Source organism: Hyalella azteca, unplaced genomic scaffold (assembly GCF_000764305.2).
Source record: "Hyalella azteca isolate HAZT.00-mixed unplaced genomic scaffold, Hazt_2.0.2 contig17407, whole genome shotgun sequence".
Classification (NCBI taxonomy): Eukaryota; Metazoa; Arthropoda; class Malacostraca; order Amphipoda; family Hyalellidae; genus Hyalella; species Hyalella azteca.
The window spans coordinates 185,761-206,509 of record NW_025947191.1 but is presented as its reverse complement, the minus strand read 5'-3'; the positions used below and the strand labels follow the sequence as shown (position 1 = coordinate 206,509).

Sequence of the window (20,749 nt, the reverse complement as noted above, 5' to 3'; positions counted from 1 at the left end):
CCATTTAATAACCACGCCGCGGCCAGAGTACATACTCTGCGTGAAGGATCACTGTCCGTGGTAGGACCGAAGCTCTTTAATGCCTTGCCAAAAGTGCTGAGAGGAGGGGAGTTCACCCTTGCAACATTCAAGAGACGACTGGACAAGTGGTTGAGTAAAATCCCGGATTTTCCAGTTAATGGAAACTACTCTCAGCAAGTGACAAGCAACATCATCTTGAATCAGCTGGCCCAAAGGAGGGCAATTAGACGGAACACGTCCACGTCCAACGTTACATCCGAGACCCGAGGGCAGGGAGACCATCCTAGCGACGACTCGGAGACGGAGGACGACGCATGAGCGTGACCGGGGACTAGGAAGTCCCAAACTAATCATAAGGTCATATTAAAATATCAGTATTATGATATCTTAACATAGCGTGGAATATTAAACTCAACAGGATGAATTAGTTCTCACCTCATGCTGACGATTTTAATGCATAACAAAGCGCCCCCGCCGTCACCTCCCATATCACTAGCGCTCCGCAATCTCCATAGAAATGCTCCCCAGCTCAGCTGATGAAATTGATTGGCAATACGAAAGTAGAGAATAAGAGAATGCTTAACGCAAGAGTTAATTTAGCATGTATATAGAATGTAAAAAACATGACCCTACGTTCTGTAAAGTGTGAGGTTGCCAACAATCATTATCTTGCCCGGTCTGATGAGCGACCTCTTGCTTAATTAACGTGCAGGTCAGGCGAAGCTGATAACATAGATAGTGACGGGTCTTGAAGGGGAGGGGGGCTTGTAGGACGATCAGATGTAGGAAGTGCAGATGTGTCCCGCACTTGAATATCAAGTGCAGGAAGTTCAAGTGCAGGAAGATCAAGTGCAGGAAGTTCAAGTGCAGGAAGATCAAGTGCAGGAAGATCAAGTGCAGGAAGATCAAGTGCAGGAAGATCAAGTGCAGGAAGATCAAGTGCAGGAAGGTCAAGTGCAGGAAGATCAAGTGCAGTAAGATCAAATGCAGGAAGATCAAGTGCAGGAAGATCAAGTACAGGAAGATCAAACGCTAGTGGATCATGTGCAAGAAGATCAGGCGCAGGAAGATCTTCCTGCATACTAACTCATAGTCTAATTAAAGGTAATATTGCTAACCACTAATTGACTAAATCCAAATACCACATGTGGAATTAACAACTAAGATTAAAAACTTTACGCCGACCAAAATGTGTTGCTTGTGATTGAAAAAGGAGCACTTCATACGGTCTCAATAGGTTTGAGATTGTTTGATATTATTTAGGCAGCGACTGCCTCGTGTGAGGGGTGCTCCTTTTTCCTCTTTTCTAACTTATCCCTAGTCTCCTTCAGAGCCCCGTCCATAGGGGCTCATGTTTTTTCTTTCTTCTCGTGAGCGTGATCAAAGAAGAATTGTGCCTTCCTTAGCTGAGAGTCCAAAGAAGCTCCAGGCTGCCCCCCAGGCTGGACATTCAGTAACTTGTCATTAATTCATACAACCCCATATGAGGCGCTGATTAGGGCATGGATACTACAACTTACAGGGCTGGGAGCGCATTTTCAATGTTGTGATCTCTAGTGCCGATATTCAATTTTGTATCCCCTAAATCTATTTTGTACATAAACATTTAGCCGTTGTATTGTTATCGTAAACTATGTTCTTTTATTTCATTCGTTTCCCTCTCCAATTGGTTTTTCATTTGTTATTGTTCTTTTTGTTGTTATTATTCTTCTAGTGTTTTTTTGTGTGTGTTTTCACTCTATTTCAGATTTTCAGATGTTAAATGACCATTAGGCACAAACTATACTCAGTTTAGGCAAGGGGCTGCATACGGATCAGTTTCCTGTGCTCCTCTAAGAATAAATAAGAAGAAGAGGAAGACTATAAATATATATAGCTGCGTTTGTGGCAAGAAATTTAGGCAATCAATCTTTCGCGAGTAAATTCTAGTTGTATGGCATGAGTGAACAAATTATAAAGTTTGATGTTCTCGGTCATTTAATCGAAGTTAAATTCTGATCTCGAAGGCTCTCGTACATATTAATTCTGAATAACGAAATCTGAGAAGGCAGATAAACCAACTCGGTAAAAGTGAGAAAAGCAAGCATCAGGGTCCCACTAGTTTCGCGGTTCAAAGTTGTAGAAGTTCTTCTACAGAAAAATTTCAGCCAGTATGATGAATCTAGTGTTCTGCCATGGCAGTATTCTAAAAAAAATTCAGCCGGTACTGTAGAATGAGTGTTAGGGATGAATTAAATACTTCTGCTCTGTTACGAATTTCAGGCGGCAGCCAATAAGTGATATCACATTTTATTGAACTTCAGTCCAGTGAACGTAGGTGGAATCCCGTAATCATACGGACATTTTTATAATAATATCATTGTTTTCCTAAACTTTAAAAAACGGCTGCTTACACAAATTTCCTCAATGAACCGATGAAAGATCTGAAGGTTAATATAGAAAAGCTCAAGGAATACTTAGTTCGGAGTCAAAGACATGAAATTTTAAAACTGCAGGCGCTAACACTCGTTACTTTTCCCGGCCTGCATAAGGGGCCTGCTTATCGCGCCGCGCAGCTCAGGCGCAGCAGGTAACACAGATTGTGGCAGGACTCCAAAATTATCCTTAATGCGAGAGTAAGTACGACGGATTGAGTGCTAAAACTTTTCATTTATTTCAAACTAACAGGCTAGCCGGTGTGGCCCATAATATCTGAAATGTTAGAATTTGGCAAGTCCCAACCCGTAGGTTCTGATTACTTCAAGGATAACAAATCGAATTAATGCTTTTTAAATTTAGACTCGTTCAAACCCTCATATTTCATAGAACATGAAAATACCAGTGGGTGCTTGTTTCAACATTTGAAAAAAACAATTTAGTCTTCCTAATCAAATTCATTCATCTCAATTAAAGAATCTAATTTTGATTATTTCTCTCAATTTTCGGTCTAGAGCGGTCCAACTATGTCCAGCTAGACGTTTGAAAAAGGTTCAGAACAAATCGGAATTTCTAACTCTTGCTGTTCTGGAACATTAGCGTACATCTCAGATCCGCTTAAACTCAGGTGCTTACTGCTTTAGCTGCAAGACCATACGCTGAAATATTATTTGCAATGCGCGCGGCAGCAGCAGCCCCGATATACAACAAAACGCATAGAAATTGAGATGGGAACATCTGCATAAAACACCTGATGCGCTCGCTATTAAGGTAAAAATTCACTAGCACACATCCAACAAAATTGATTGCTGAGGAATGCTGCATACTGACTACAGAGTCAGACGGATGAGGAGACAACGCCATAAATCTGCTCTTTCCTCAAGTGGTTCTGAACAAATGGCAAAATGTCAGGGCGTCGGGAGGATGAATAGACATTAAACTAAGCTACAAATAAGGGGGGATTAGTTCTACTTTAGATTTTGACAAATAATTGTAAAGAATTGTACATGTATCGGTAACTAATAATTAAATTATACGAATTTTTCGTTTTTATTTCAACATTTAGGCAGAAATTTGAGCGAAACAACGTTTTTTTAGCCCAGAAGTTTTAATTGCGACCTAATGACACTGTGGGCATTTTTCAATCAAGCCCTTTGTTTTTTTGACAGCCGTCAAGAAGAGGTATCTCTATCACATATTCTAACCGAACCTATGCCAATAGAAGAGGATGTAAAGAATTTTTCTTACTGAACATGCTTTTCCCGTGTGCATAAGGTAGGTCCTATACCTTTTAGGTAGGACCAGAGTTGATGAGCTCAAGCAAAATTATTTTTTGACCAAACTTGCCCTAGATTGTTTAGCAATTTGAAACTATAAAGAATATGGCTCTTTTTTCGGAGAATCGTTCGGAATGAAAACTTGCCCTAGATTGTTCATCAATTTGAAACCGTTACAATCCACAACGACTTTTCATTCCGAACAATCCCCCGAACAAAGAGCCATATTCTTTATAGAGGATGTGATGTATAGGAAAAGTGTTGTGTACTTAGTTTAGAGTTACGAATAGGATGAGTAAATCCTCACACAGGCAACAAAATTAAGGCGCGCAGTTGAAGGCGCTAACACTCGTTATCTTTCCCAGCCTGATAAGCGGCCTCCTGCTTACCACGCCGCGCACCTCGGGCGCTGCAGGTAACAGAAATTGTGGCAGGGCTCCAAAATGTTCTAAAAGAGCATAAGTGAGTTCGTCGGACTTAGTGCTAAAATTTTTTTCTTCGTATCAAGCTAGCAGGTTAACACGGCCCGTCCCGGGATAGATAAGCCCTGCAATTGTAGATACCGTTATCCCAAACCCGTTATTCCTAATCACGCTTACAATAATATAGCGAACGTTTGATAACTTAAGGAAGACCCGTTCGAATATTCAATTTTCCATTTAGATGAAACTCCAGGTAGATGCCAATGCCTTGCTATTGTCCCCCTCAGAATAAATTTCCCGGTCCAAGCAATATCCCGACACGATAAGTACCCTGGATACGCGCCCCAACAGCTCCTATATACAATATCCCGACACGATGAGTATCCATGATACGCGACCCAATAGCCCCTGTATATTTCGCTTTTCCAGGCTTACAACACACAAATGTAGACAAATATTCATAATATATTAATTTGTAAAAGATTTTAAGTGTCTGGAACGCAGAATCACAAATATATAGGGGTTGCTGGGGCGCGTATCCAGGATACTTATCATGTCGGGATATTACCATGCAGGACCTATTTGCTATGCATGGTAACCTTCTTTTCGGCGCGTGAGATGAGGAACCAAACTCTTCACTTAATGAGAAACTTTCCCGTATACACGATTATTATGTGGTAATTTCAGATCATTATTATTGTGTTCTGATGTACAAAATTGATTTTTCTTCTTCATTCTCATGAATTTGAGAGTGCTCTAGAAGCGCTGACACTGGATATTTACGCGGCAGAAGTTGTTCTGTTGTTTATCACTGATATTTTCTTATGAAAAGCCGACCTGAAATTGGCGCTTGTTTTCAAACATTGATTGGGTTGGATGAATGGATAAGGTTAATTGCAAGTGCTGCATCTGATGCATCACCTGTAACAGGTGTTTATGTGCAGGTGCTACATCTGACGAATTACCTGCATCAGATGTGTAGCTGCAGGTGCTACATCTGACGCATCACCTGCATCAGGTGTGTAGCTACAGGTGCTACATCTGACGCATCACCTGCACCAGGGCCTATACTTTCAAAAAAAGTTAAGAGATCGTAAGTTCATCAGCCAATCATTGACGGCCTTTCAAGCAAAATCCACTAATCATAGACAAGAAAATAGGTCGTAAGTACTTACGTTCACTTAGCGAGTTTTGAAAGTATCGCCCCAGGTGAGCATTTGCAGGTGCTCCATTTTACACCATAAGCCACCGTTTATCACACAGCTCTGACATGCGCAGATAACAGAGATAACGTCGCGCCCTGAAGCCTGGCGTGTGTGAGGAGATCAAGCCGACGCTTATAGCAATTTAGTTGACCGCAGAGAATAGACTATTATTTCCTACAGAAACACCACACAACATAAACCTTGCACGGTCTATCATCAACCTTGCACAGTCCATCGTCGACCTCGCACGGTCCATCATCCACCTTGCACGGTCCATCATCCATCTTGCACGGTCCATCATCCACCTTACACGGTCCATCGTCGACCTCGCACGGTCCATCATCCACCTTGCACGGTCCATCGTCCACCTTGCATGGTCCATCATCCACTTTGCAAGGCCAACTGCAGGAGTGATAAGTGCAGGAAGAGCAAGTGCTAGAAAATCAAGTGCAGGAAGATCAATTGCAGGAAGAACAAGTGGCAGTTGAAGGTGTCAGCCTTTTACGACAACAGGAACAGCGCAGATGAACGAAATGGTCGTTCGTCAAAAGGATATGAACCTATACCCGCTACCCCCAGAGTAAGCTGCGTCGGCTCTGGCAATGAGCAATACTTCATTTGGGGGTGTGATACTTTCATGATTAAAAAAGAATTCAATGTTTATCTTGATATATTATGAAGACCTCTGGGGCATTGGGGCAGGCAACGCATATCACGAATGTTAGGTAACCACTGGGCAGCCTCAAACGGAGCCTAATTGTTACCGACCGACGGATATCCAGGAAATAATGACAATTATAAAGAAAAACAGGTTAGAATAACAATGATAACTAGCACGGGTGTGTAGTTTTCTGTTGAGTCTTATATTATTACCGTTCAACAACCCAAAACTCGTACCAGGCGTCGAGACTCACTGAACCTCATTCGTGTGTCGGCATTATCTGGGCTTCAGCCAACAAGTAAGCGGGAAGGCTGTATTACCTGGGCTTTAGACATGGCGCTGGGGTAGAAAGCGGTTGCCTTCAATGCCAGGGGAGCTAACATATTCTCTCTGCTGCAGCCTTCCAGGGTGACCCCAAGGTAAGTCAATGCGTTTCTGAAAGTAGAAAATGTTTTAAATCGAATTGACAACTGTGCTTGTGCAAGAAGGGGATGATTGAAGTTGAATGACTCAGTATCATCTGAATGCTAAATGCAAAACGTAACATAAATCTAATATGTTATGTTTGGCTGAATTCTGAAATTATTCATATCAAATTTTAGATAATTTATGTTGAAATGTTTTGAATAATTTATTTAAAAGAAATAAACTAGAAACGTTGCTCACCCGACGCGCTCAGCACTGAGGGTGTTGATGAGGGAGGCGTTGGCGACGCACAGGAGGCGGTTGTACATGGCGAGCTGCTTGTCCGACATGTCGGCCAGCGCCCGCCATGTCGTGAGCACCTTATCCGCGTACGCACGGAGCTGGTCAAGAATATTCAAGATTACATTATCGCGTGATTTGAGCATTTTGATTTGGTATATCGATACAATTGAAGGCAAAACACTAACTGCTTTTCATATCACTCCTTTTTACTATAGGAGTTTGCGATGCCACCTGGAAATCTGGTTGAGATCCTGAAATGACCAATTTTAAACCGATAATAAAGTCATGATAAAAGATGACAATGAGGCGTATGCATTTTTTTACGGTTTAATATAAATTATTCTATTAAAAGTGAACGTTTTTGACGTTTCGATCACTTTAATGTTTGTGTGCGTGTGTACATTTTCATTCAAAATTGTTTTTAGATAGTTTGTATGTTTTCTTTCTGCATCATCCATCAACTGTGCTCTGATAGTTTATCCATACTTTTTATTTTATTATCATCTCTTTCGAGTTTATTATTTTAGAATGATGCGAGTATATAAGAGGATAATGGTAAACACTATTGATAGTATGGACTCAAGAATTTGGGAGCTTCATATTATTGGAATGTTCTTGATATTTTTAGCATGTATCATTCATATCAGCCTGCTTTCTAAGCGTTAGTTCAATCGGTAGCCGAAGCCAAATTGACCACATATCCCTGCTGCCTTTCGAACGGTAGACTTACAGTCTTAATGATGAGTCTGTTTATTTCTGCGAAAGGGTGTGAAGGCTAGTGTAATGAAGGCTTTGAAAGCCAGGATTGCTTGAGTATGGTGAGGGGAAGGCGAGTTTGGTTTACATACTACATTCTCAAGCCAAATATTTTGAGCGTTAGATAACGACTGTGGTGATTAGAGTGAAATTTTTAGATAATAGATAATGCTGTCGTATGGTATAATATAATCATTTTTTATATATCATTACTGCCTAGCGCCTGACAGACATTTCCCATACATTAAATTACGATTTTGCACTTTCTCTCTATTGTATAATTTTTTAAAATAAATTCATGTTATCATCGGCTCAGCGGGTTTCTCAAAATAGTTGATGAGTATTCAGTCAGCGGCGGGTTTATCCATGATAATAGAATTATTCGGAGATTGAAATCATTTCAGTCTCGGGGATGCCATGATTAATTAAAAAAGTAATATCTACACATATATGCATAGATGAATCTATTCCCTATTTTTTGATCGGAATCAAATAGTTTTTCTTACATTAAATAGCTGATAAATTAAGCTCGATCCAAGAAGATTGCTGAACGGTCAACTCGGTCCAGACGTGTAATTCCAGTAATGAGGTCGAATGATTGAAAAACAGGGAAATTTTCTTCTCTTGCTTGGCGACAAGAAGTATTTGAAATGTTAAAATTTATAAACTATAATAACCATTCTTTTATTGTTTCTGATGTATGATTGACAGTGTCACATTGTCTGAAGAATACTCTCTTTCTTTTTGGTACCATCTTGAATTTTTGGTATCAAACCCTCTTGAATCGACAGCTCCAAATTTTTTCCCGCAGGAAGCAGCTATTGCAAGTGAACTTTTATTTTTAAATTAGGATCAAGATTTTTGAAGGCCATTCTATCCTTGTTGATATTGCGAATTGATATATAGTGGTATAGAACATCAATGCTTTAATGTGGATTGCTCGATTTATAGACGAGAAAAAACTTTTCCGACCCTTGAATAATAATCCGACAATTTGATTAAATAGGGGTTTTCTAAATTAAGTTAGTTTTGAGATGTTTTCTATTTTTATTACTGTTATTCTATCGGCAATCGCTTTAATTTCGTCAGGTTGGGTCCGCAGTGGTCAGTAACGGCCCGTGAATAGGTTCTCGTATGAAAAGGTTTCGGCAAAAGAAACACTGGTACATTTCATATGAAATTGAAAAATTCCAGTTCACATCCTACGTTAACAAAAATCTCTAGTACATGAAAAATGTAATTTGAACACATTAAAAATTGAGAACCTATCAGTTTACATCACATAAATCTCTCTATTTACCAGAACGTTGATAAATTGCAGTTCCATTGAGCCGTACGACCGTTGCAAACGACCGTATAATACACGCACGCTTTACAGCCGTAGATGCAGCGACCGTACCGCAGCTGTAGGCGCGCGTTTGCAGCCGTATTTCAAGTGGTCGTACTGCCGCTGTAGCCGCGCGTCCTCGCGATCGCTGTTCTTCATAACCGTCGTGTCTCGCTGATATCGATGCCTCACGGCCAGCCTGGCCGTAGGTTGTTTTACAACGACCGTACTTCGGAATAGTGGCGTAGTCTTCATCGTTGATGATGTTACTTCGGGCTCAATGCGGTGCTTCGGCGGTTGAAGATGACTGTAACCGTACCGCTTCTTCTTGATGGAAATCGTGACCGTATCGTACTGCTGATCGAACCGATGATAACTCCCGGTATAGAACTCGAAAACTTGGATCTTCTGATGGCGGCGTTAAAATCACGGTACAACTCGTGGCCTTTTCGCATTGTCTCACGGCTGAGTCGCAGCCGTAGTGTTGATGTTGATTTTCTTGACGTGCTTACAGAAATCGTAGCCGTCACGATGGGTCTAGATACCTCTCGACCGTTAATGTTCGAAAACGGCAACACCGCCGGCCTCACGGCCGCGGCCGTTAAATACAGTCCGCTAACTGCAGACCGTACGTGCGTGACGGTCACCTCCGTAGAACCAACAACCCTTTGCGCCAATTTTGAGGTCCTTATATACGCAGCAGCCGCTCACAGTTAAGCCTATTCCCTCGAAGTAACGCCACATTCCTCGAATGGTATGTCCCTCGCGCTGAGCTCGCTATCGTTCAATGTAAACTAAACTCCTTCCCACGCTCTCGAAACAACCGCGCCTTACACACTTGCTCCATCGCTTCGACCCGCATTCTTAGCATTCTTAACATCTACGCATATTACATGTTCAAAATTACCTACTTTATTAAAATTGTCGAAATATGCATTGTACCACGGAATCATTCACTTCCAATCATCCATACACATAGCAGTGTCATACTAATTTATTCAAGAATCTTTCGATGGCGTGTAAACAATGTAAATTTCTTGAAAGGCACGTGGAGTGGGGACACGGTTTTGTCACCCGTAACCATGACGTAGCGGCGCGAAGTTTACCGTTGTCAAGAGCGCGCCAATTGTTCATCGATTCCCTGCGCCTAAGTCCTGGTATATATTAGTTTATGATTATTTTGTACACGTTTTTTTTTGTGTATGTAGTGAAATGTGACTCAGAGGCAATCATCAGCTTGGGTAGATATACCCCAAGATGTATTTATACCCCAAGAGGCAAAATTAAATACAAATTTTTATAAACATCATAAAGGGTTCTTTGGTTAGCATTATCGTGAGATATTCTCATCAGACAAAAATAGCATGAGTAGATATTGTTCTGAACTCTGAAAAAATCTTCATTCAAAGTTTACCCAAATGCAAATTCAGCTTCATCGCATTAATTAATGTGCTTTCACGATTTACAAACACTCTCACCTGAATCACAGACTATATAGTGAATATTTCGACTCCATTATATCTATGGACTCGTTTCAACTCAAATTCATCTCTCCAGAGAGTCAAAAACTCATTTCTACTTTCCTTTAACCTCGCGTGAGGGCCATGATACATTTGGTGCTCTGTGATATGGGTACGCTTAATTCACACTAATAAACCTAGTTGTGATATTTTTATGATTTTTGACGGCACTGTCTTTGAATAGAAGTGTTGAGTGGTTTGAGGTTTATGTGTGCCTGTTATGTCGACCGCTTCTGACATATGCGTAAAAATGAAAGGAATGTAGATAATTTGCATCCCATCCACGACAGTTGAATTTCCTAATTTACCGATTAAATGTGTGGAATTTTAGAAATTTCATCATTTACTTGGATTTATAACTTAGTTACTTATTCAAACTATACTCGAAATTTATCATGCGTGACCAATCTATTTTGAATAGGTAAATAAAATTGTTTCCGACAATATTGCAACCGACATGGCATGTTACCATGTATTGCAACTCACGTGGCATCAGCCTTAATTTCTTGTAATATTTAACACTTTATAATAACCAAAGCGGTCGCGATAGAACGAATTACATGATGAGAAAAACTGGTGATGTTGCTTCAGGTAGAAGTGTTTTTGGAGACTAGATGTGAATTTGATATTATATAATTATGATTACAACTAACTTTAATGGTTTTCGGAGCGTTGATTGTGGCATTCTTGACTGATTACCGTCTCGTATGTCGATCCCTGTTACTTGGTGACATAAAACACATCGATGAACGGTCCAACCTATGATATCTACCCACTGGCACCGATTGCGTATAAATGAGCCCTCGATAGCTACTCCTCGAATGAAGTCATAAATATTTTTCGTAGGTATCGCTTATGCACTCTCATTCACTTCTTAAAAACATATAAGTAACATCACTAACAGTCACAGAATTTCTACTTAGTCAATGGCAAAGAGGGAGAAAAGATAATTTGTGTTTTTGATACTTTAATGAAGAGATATTCATCTCCAACTGGCTTGATGAATGTTAAGCGTTAAGGCAAAGATTATCATTTGATTATTATTTGCCGTTTTTCACATTAAACCAATAAATTACTCACGCTCATAACAAATGTCGAAAAACCAGTCTCTCTTTTACATTATAATTTTTTCGATGCCAGTAAGGCAATGATCCTGACAGCAACCCTAATCGTCTACGACAAGAAGGTATAAGGCTACAGAAAACGCTTAGATCCACTAGCTTGATCCTTTGACAGCAACTGGCTTGACACAAGTGAAATACCCGCACCTTGCTCGCACTCGTCCTATGATGGTGAATATTGCTCCGAGTTTCCATAACAATTTAAACATCCATTCATCCCTACAACTTCAGGACGTACAAACTTAACGAAATTGTTGATGATAAATGTACCCAAAGTATGAGTAATTTGACTGACTTATTGTAATGTGCCAAAGTTGAGAGTTTTGTTAATTAATAAATAAAGCTTTTCCACGAACTTACAATCACCGCTTAGGAAGCTTACTACAATTCACATCAAGTTCCTGATCATCATCTTCAGTCCAATCCTCACAACTGGTTGGTCAATCGTAAGGTCACGTGCATAGAATTCCCTGTAATTATTGCCTAGATAACTGTCATATTGTATTTTTCATTTCTTAAACTGAGGACGATTATTGTTGCGCTCTACTTCTGTATAGGTCCTCAGATTTGCACAAGGTTATTAATGGTCAACGTGAGAATTTTGTTTATATTTTGTTCAGTTGGAATCACGTTTGAAAAGATAACAAAGGAATTTAATTCGGCTGACAGGGTACACGAAAACGTTCGAAACAATACTTAGTTATGCATGATGAGACAGAGAAAATTAAAGAAGGTTATATTACACATTCTCGCTCGGCTGTGAGAAACTTTGCTAGCTTGACGTACTAGGAAATATAAATAATACATACATCGCACGTGATGATGGAAATTAACTAAAAAACATAATAATTAAATTTAAGCATTATCACACAAACCTTGCTGGGGATGATCAGAATTCAAGGCAGCAATGTACCTTTGAGAGATCAGTTCACAATTTTCAGATATTTGAGTAAAATCAGGATACATATTTCAGAGAAATAAACGGTAATTCAGATGTTTCCATCGTAATAATTGATGACTAACAGTTCATCATAGTTGATATAAATTTTCTGGAAACTTAGTTTGTTACCACCATTCAAAGAAAAGCTTGGTCATGTCAAAATGTTTATCTCGTTCCAGCACAAGTCGTATAGTGTTGCTTATACATTTTGGATCAGTGCACGACATTTGCGAAATGACGATTTCTGTTTCCTGCAGATACAATTTTTGTATCCATCGTATTGGCAATTCAATATACGCCTTTCGTACATGATTATCATATACTTGTATAACTCAATTCAATTACTTTGCTACAGCGCTGCAAACGTCTCGGATGTTGATCCCTGTTACCTGCTGACCTAATCCATACATTCATTGGCATTCTAGCAATAATTTGCCTTCAATGAAAAATAATAATTATCGAGAGTACCAGTACCAATAGGAAAACTCCATAAAATAAAAGTGAGGAAATCATTGCCGGTGCGAAAATATGCAATACGTAATCAAGTTGAAATTGAAGCAGCTCATGAGATTTGCTCCTAAACATGACTTCATCAAACTTGTTACCTGACTGATGAACAATTATACATACCGAGCGTATCAAAGTAACATCAAAATTGAAATAACTCCGGATATATACTCAATAAATTCTTAACCTTTAACGAAGTAAGTTTGTGTTGTGAATTATGCAAGGACAACGCTTCAGCAAAATTTCCAGTCCTGATGGGTGGGAGGCCTGCATTTAACGGGACACTCAGCCTTTACCACATCATCCGAGAATTGACTTCTGTACCTGCAAGTTTTGAAGCAAATTAGTGATATTCTAACACTCAATTCTTTCTACTGAATAAAATTGTCAATATCAGTAATAACTTCGTTTCACTAACACCTATTTCTCACTACTGAATGGAGACCATGATAACGCAATAGTTTCCCATGTCTCACCTCCTGTTGCCGACAAACTGGCTGGCGTTTCTCTGTGTTGGGAAGGGCACAGTTGAGGGGAAGTGTTGGCAGCTATAGCTGTCGTGGGAGATGGAGCTGTGAACCAGCTTGGGGTATAAATACATCTTGGGATTCAAACAGGTAACAATTAAAATCCATCGCATGGCGAGTTAAACTTACATTATGAATATTGTTCACTGATTTTAATTTGACGTTATTTCTAAAATCATAGAAATGGAATGAACAACGAAATAGGTTTTCTCATTTTAGAAATTGTGATCACAAAATTGACTTTAGCCTGGTTTCAGGGGTCATTACAGCGGTGGCATAGACTTTGCTGGTAAGTAAATGGAGTTTTCAGTCTTACGTGTTTGAATTATTTCATAATAGGACTCTACTATTAGGAACCAATTAAATGTCGAAATATGCAGAGGCTCTACTGCATGCACTAAATGGCACACCTTCATTTAATTACTGTAAAAAAATCCGATGTGAAATGCGGATAGAAAAAATAACAAACTATAATCGCCCATATAATTAGCCCAGTTTGTCAGCAAAATATAAATATTTAGGCTTTGATCTTTCTTCTACGTAAGGTTTTAAGTTTCTATCGCTTTTTGAGAAAATGACATTTTTAACCATTGATCGTTTATGAGTTATTAATAAATCATATCTCACTTTTTAAGAGAAATCTATTATTTGAAGGCGTTGATCTTTCTTTTTCATTAGTTTTCAACTTGCTAGACCTTTCTGATAAGACTGGATATTTTTAGTCGTAGATCCTTCTCATTCATCAAGTTCAAGTTTTTCATCCTTCTGATCACCCCTTCGTCAGCTAATTTTATTTAATATTTTATACAAATCGGTTTCAGCATTTATTTGGCCGTAGGTCTGTCGCCGATTCTTAACATCGCAAAACATCCACAGCTTTTTGCGGGCTTGAACTCGCAACTCACTACTTCAAAATTTCTTTGCTTAAACCGCCCGGTCTCCTCGCCGATTCTGACCAGAAACTGTCGCACAGAGCTCCATGGGATGGAAAGCGCGCCTCTCTGCGCCAATCTTGGTACTCTGAACTTTAAACACTTGGCTAACCATATTTTGGTATCAGTTTTTGCATCAAATTCATGTTCAATATTACGAATAGCAGGATGGATGATTCAATGATGATGGAGTATTGAGCCTTCCCTATCTGTAAGTGCAAAGATTTTATTCTCTGAAACTTTACAATTAAACTCCATTTATTTAATGTATTATCATGTAATTCATTTTCACAAATCTATCTTATACTATTGTTTAGTTCTTAATAGTGCAATCTTGTGCCCATGATTCAGATGCCCTAAAATGTTTGTGCCCGATGAGCGCACATTACGAAATCCTGCTTCAGTATATTACAAATTAATGACGTCATACAGAGAAAAAGGATATATATATTTTCAATCCATATTTTCAATCCAATTGTGAGTTATGTCATGTTGAGAGCATAGAAGTGCAAATTTCTGCATATGATATTTGTTAGCATGAGTTTGGTTCTCTGAGATTTAACAAGTCACTCGACGCTAAATGAGTCCTAAGAAGCCAATTATGAGGTATTTCTGTACCTAATTCGGCTTTTCATGAAAGCGCGTAGTATGAATTCGGCAATGGTATGAACCAAAATAATGCAAACGTGAACCCAAAATTTGATCCTTGCTACATTCACGTGGTCATGCATACTTTCACTTATGACGAATAAGTTACTCAATAATAATTATATTAAACTTCAACATTTTTGGCAAATATTATATTAAACGAGTTTGCTTCTCTCACTTGCAGCACGGACTGATCGTTGATTTTTTGACGTTGGTCAAAAACTTGGCGGCGGATGAGATTTAGGAGTGAGCGGTTGCAGGCTGCCTGGTTCACGCCGTAAGTTCCCCCCAGAAGTGACACGCCATGCCATGGATGATCGCGCATTATGTGCAGCATCTTACCTGATTCCAAGAACTCATGAACGGCTGCCACTTCACGATACAACATCTGCAACGATTTTGAATATGAAAGAAAGATCTGATATTTCTCTTCGAAATACAAAATGCACAGCAATACAATCGATTGTTGACCATCAAAAAATTGTAAAAAATGCACAATTAACAGCAAAAATGTGCTTAAATGTATAGTTATGAGCAGTTTTACCGTATTCATTGTGAATTGTGTCAAGCGCGCAAGTTTAGCCAGGAAAACATATTTCAACCCCTAAATAAAAAAATATTCGTGGAGCACCGATGATTTATTAGTGGAACTGGGTTAGAAATCGTTGGTGGGGCACCGATGGCACATCGATGAACGGTCCAACCTATGATATCTACCCACTGGCACCGATTGCGTATAAATGAGCCCTCGAAAGCTACTCCTCGAATGAAGTCATAAATATTTTTCGGACGTATCGCTTATGCACTCTCACACTGAACGACAAGCAAATCAGACGATCTCACATTTTAGGATTAGTACCCACAACTAGCATGAAAGTGTAAGCTACAATGTCGGGAATGTAGCAGGAAAAAATAACACAGTGCCAGGCACATATCGTGTGAGAAGTCGACTTGGAGAAAAAAGACCTGCTTGCTGGTATCGAACCTGGGACTCCTGAGCGCAGCAAACTCTTTACCGTTGAGCCATTGGAGATTTTTTTGCAGGTGAGTCATTTTTAGAGACTTGAGTAAATTTTTGCAATTATGATTGGATGGTTCCATTAACCTCTGTTTATTTGATTACGCAATGTTTCTGAAAACGGCCGCTGAAAAAAATTCGGCTATCCATAATGAACCTTCTATCAGCAAGAGTTTAACAGCAACGGGATTATGCACGAAATATATCGAAGTTAATTTATCTGAAACTTAAATTTCGAGAAAGGGAAGCTTCGAAAGTTTTTCGTCAGAAATATTCTTCTGTGAAATAAGGAATGAAGTATGAAATTGACATCACATGAGTATTTGAAATGTCAGGGATAAAATTCCTTCATCACTTAGTGTCAATATTTTTTCTCTACCATAGCCTACAATCACTCACGTAGGAATGATTCTGAGACCACTTTATTAAAAAATCTAGACTTTAATTCAATATAATATTGTGACAAAATAAGCGAATTTCTTATAAGTAAATAAATAAAAGCACCACTAACGTCAGCGATAGAAAACTGAAATTTTCTTCGCATACCTCTGCGTAAAGAGGATACCTACGTATATGGCAACAAAAACCTCGGTGTGCGATCAGGTTCGTAGTGTAAACATGTACACGCCGCTGAAAGCTCCACTACGCTGTCGACTGTGTAAAATTGGCTTTAGATAAAAAAGGTAGCTGAGTACGAGAATATACATATTATGAAATATACCTCATCAGTTCACAATTACCGATATAATGAATGAATCTCAACTGATTGCAATAACGTAAAAGAGCAAATTGATTCATTTTGAAAATTAGCTCCAAATTTTGACAGTGGATCGGATGAACATGAAAAATCAGATTCGACATAACTTTTGGGCAATGTAGTTATTGCGAAAAATTTTTCTATTGTTCTTTCGCGTCGAACAGGGGCAGTTTGTGGCAGGTGTCCAGTGGCTTCACTTGAGCTCGAAAATTTTGTGAACGCCTTGCTACCGACTCAGTTACATTCGGACCTACCTCCTCGAGGCACAATGAATTTTGAAGAAATTCATTTCAATTAAAATCCCAAAAAGCCAAGCACACAAAACGAGTCATGATTTTTTACTGCTCATGAATGAACCGCAACCTAATAACATTACTCTAAGATGGATAAATTACAGTGACAGACTCTTTCGTGCACTGCGCAGTTTAGGTGAACGGTTGGTGGCTTACAAGTAAGAATAAAGGAATTTGCCTGCAACGCGCCAATAATAAACCAGACCCGATAACTCAGTGTCGATAAACGCTTCCAATACAATATAACCATCGGTGCACCTCCCATAATTTTTATTTTGGATGTATTGGTCAGGAACAGAAGCAGCTTTGAAGACTGTAAGCAACTACTTGAAACTTGAGAATTATTTCAATGTCGATAAACACCTACTGCAAACTTCAGCTCACCTCAGCGTCTATATCTCGAACCAGGAACACGTCGACCGTCTCGTCACCCAAGACTGCTACTCTCCACAGCATGGAATCTGGCACGCGGACGTCAGGGATGTCGCCTGGTAAGTTACTCACGTCGCACAAATACAAGTATGGGTGCTGCAGCATGAGAGGTCTGAGTTCTTTGACGTACATGGAAGGTTCAGTGTACAGCCGAACCAGCCACCCCGGGTACCATTTCCTTATGGCGTCTAAAATTCTGGGAAATCCAGACGCGTACTTTGAATAATTTCCATATACGCAGTAGGAAAGAACTTTTTGATTGGGACCAGCAAAGTCCGCCCTCTTGCCGCAATAGCTTCGTGATTTGTTTTTCTGAGCAATAAACTGTTCTTGAATTGCCCAACAGTTGTCGAGAGCACCATCCCACCACGGCAAATCACATTTAGGATTTACATGGCCTATTTCAGTCGAATGAATCAAGCTTGAGTTCAAGGAAAATATCTGCAATTGTCTGGCACGATTCTGGTGAATCCTGCTCAGCTCAGAATCCAAACATCCCATGTCCATACCAGAAGCCGAGAATTTCACATCATAGTTTGCCAGCACGTATACTGAAGCTCCAATAAATATCAAACATAAGATAAATTTAAAGTTATATTTGCGAATAAATCTTTTCAAGTTATTTCGCAGATCGGATAGATCTGCGGATGCAAGGACCTTGTATCCTTCAACATCCCGCATTGTTCTGAGTATACACAGCTTTCTCTGTCTGCTAAGTTACAGGAATCGAATTATTAAAATAAATTAGTTGATAGATTTGTCCTTATCTGATAATTACAAATTAAATTACGCCAAGAAATTTCTTCAGTGAATTCAAATGTTCAAATCAATCTACTTACCGAATTTGAAAAACTTGGTTCATCCTGCCATAATAATAATTCTCTACACCTGACTACACAGAACTTCCATAAAACTCTACACCTGACTGCAAATTTCTTCTACAAAAAAAAATAAAACTCTTCACCTGACAGCAGAGAAGTTCCGTTATTCTACATAACTGAATGCAAAAACTTGCATTGAGACTCTACACCTGATTGAAATAAAATTCCGACCAATTTACCCCCAGAATACCAGGAACTTTTGTAAAATGTAAAACCGAATAAATAATAAAATCGCTTGCGATTGAAATACCAAGAACCCGCACAGGGTTTGAAGCACTCCAACCTCCCCAGAATATTAAAATAAAGCCAATAACCACAGTATGGGAGAAAAAGAACTCACTCTGTCTTATTATTCGCTCGATACTAATTGGCTATTGATGCTAACGAATGTTTAGCCCTCACAGAAGTCAAGCACTGCGCTATCAGACGATGCAAGTACACAACCTTCCTCGACGATTGCAAACGCGCAACAGGTCCCAAAATCCCCGGCAGCTTCTGCTCAACTGTTGAGAAAAACACGGTCTCTGATTGGTCCTTGGTGGTGGTGGTCATTATTCATATTCCTCTGAACTGATGTACTTGCAAGGTCGAAAATTCACGAGGTCAGCCAATCCAGTTAGCTGTTCGCTGGAGGATCGCGAAGCTCATTGGCACGCAAGATTCAATGGCAAGTGATTGAAGCCAATCAGGTTTGACGGTCACTGCATTTTTGAAACTTGATTCTGAATGGCCAGACGATTATCGTAGCAACTAATCACAATTCGAGTTCCCAGACTCGGACAAAACGTCAGAGGTGTACATAAGTTATAAAATAATATGCGTTCTAAAAACTACTTTTTAAAGACAACACTTCCAAAGAATTCAATGTCTCCGATGTTATACATCGGAGTGTGTAACTCCGATGTTACACATGTACAATGAATTTCTAATTTTGTTTTCAGATATTAAAAAAATTAATTTTAATATTTTTTAATATCACAGTGGATGATGAAGGGTGCGCGGTGGATGATGGATAGTGCGCGGTGGATGATGGATGGCGTGTGGTGGATGTAATCCATGCCCTCAAGGATGATAATATCACCCTCCCCCTACCAGCCCCCCTGCAGGGGGCGCTATCGCCCTTATCTGCCCCCCGCTGCACGGGGCTGCTTACGAGTCCTGATAACAAATGTTGGCCACAACACACCTTGTACAATGAGTGTGTCACTACACACCTAGTACAATGAGTGTGTCACTACACACCTAGTACAATGAGTGAATCATTACACACCTAGTACAATGAGTGTGTCACTATACACCTAGTACAATGAGTGCATCATTACACACCTAGTACAATGAGTGTGTCATTACACACCTAGTACAATGAGTGCATCACTACACACCTAGTACAATGAGTGCGTCACTACACACCTAGTACAATGAGTGCGTCACCAAGCGTCTGGTACAATGAGTGTGCTAATATTCCTCATCCACATAACTTCATCCATATAACCTCATCCATATATTACTAAATCATCACACAATTCTAACCCTCATTCGAATTTCCCATGCAATCTCCATTAAAACACAAAGGCTCACATACGAATCATAAACTAATATCCCGCTCGTCTCACGAGTGAGGGAAAAGGTGGGAAACTTCCTCAAAAACTTTCAGAAGGAAACTTGATTGTGTGTTGAACCTTCCGGACTTTGGAGAAGTGGGAGGTGGTCACGTGATTGCTGATGTCGGAAATTGCAATAGAAACGAATGGTAGCATCAAAAAAATTCTATCATAGATCATTATTACAGGCTGGGGTTTTGTTGCTGGGAGACAAGATTTTGTTACTAGAAGGCAAGGTATTGTCACCGGAGTTCAAGGTTCTCATGCAGGAAGACAAGGTTTTGCTGCCGGAAGACAAGATTTAGTCGCCGGAAGACAAGGTTTTTATGTCGGAAGACAAGATTTTGTTGTCGGAAGACGAGGTTTTGTCGCCAGAAGACAAGGTTTTGTCTCCGGAAGACAAGGTTTTGTCGCCGGAAGACAAGGATATGTTGCCGGAAGACCAGGTTTGGTGCCAGAAGACAAGGTTTGTTGCCGGGAGAAGAGGTTTTGTTACTATAAGACAAGATTTTGATGCCGAAATACAATGTTTTGATTTCGGAAGACAAGGTTTTGATGCCGAAAGACAAATTTTTGTCGCCTGCAGGCACGGTTTTGTTGCCGGCAGGCAAGGTGTTGATGCCAAAAGACAAAATTTTGTTGCTACAAGACAGGGTTTTATTGCCGGAAGTATCAATGAAGTCTCCGGTACCATAAGAAATCTCCTTATTTTACCAGCTCATGCTCTGGTATATTCTCAGGCGAAGTCTCAGTTGTCGATGAAGCCCAGCGGTCGGTAGG

The 20,749-nt window shown here is 39.7% G+C and overlaps 1 protein-coding gene across 2 annotated transcripts; it reads right to left on the bottom strand.

The window, feature by feature from the left end:
* Positions 1-11,318: 11,318 nt before the first annotated feature.
* Positions 11,319-18,191, bottom strand: LOC108677508. Of its 2 annotated transcripts, none has more exons than XM_018165732.2 (4): positions 17,440-18,191; positions 15,166-15,375; positions 13,357-13,481; positions 11,319-13,204 (listed from the first exon to the last, which is right to left on the bottom strand). In XM_018165732.2, exons 1-4 carry the CDS (start codon positions 18,166-18,168, stop codon positions 13,114-13,116), a joined length of 1,155 nt encoding a protein of 384 aa, XP_018021221.1. In that variant the 5' UTR covers positions 18,169-18,191; the 3' UTR covers positions 11,319-13,113. The 2 variants fall into 2 exon arrangements, with proteins under 2 accessions (XP_018021221.1, XP_018021222.1); XM_018165733.2 differs by having other exon boundaries at positions 13,357-13,463.
* Positions 18,192-20,749: the final 2,558 nt, after the last annotated feature.

Coding starts and splice junctions, on each gene's coding strand:
- LOC108677508 (XM_018165732.2), bottom strand. CDS start 18,168: ATGCGGGATGTTGAAGGATACAAGGTCCTTGCATCCGCAGATCTATCC. Junction 15,376..17,439: donor TTCGAGATATAGACGCTGAG/GTGAGCTGAAGT, acceptor AAATCGTTGCAG/ATGTTGTATCGTGAAGTGGC. Junction 13,482..15,165: donor ACGATCAGTCCGTGCTGCAA/GTGAGAGAAGCA, acceptor TTGAATCCCAAG/ATGTATTTATACCCCAAGCT.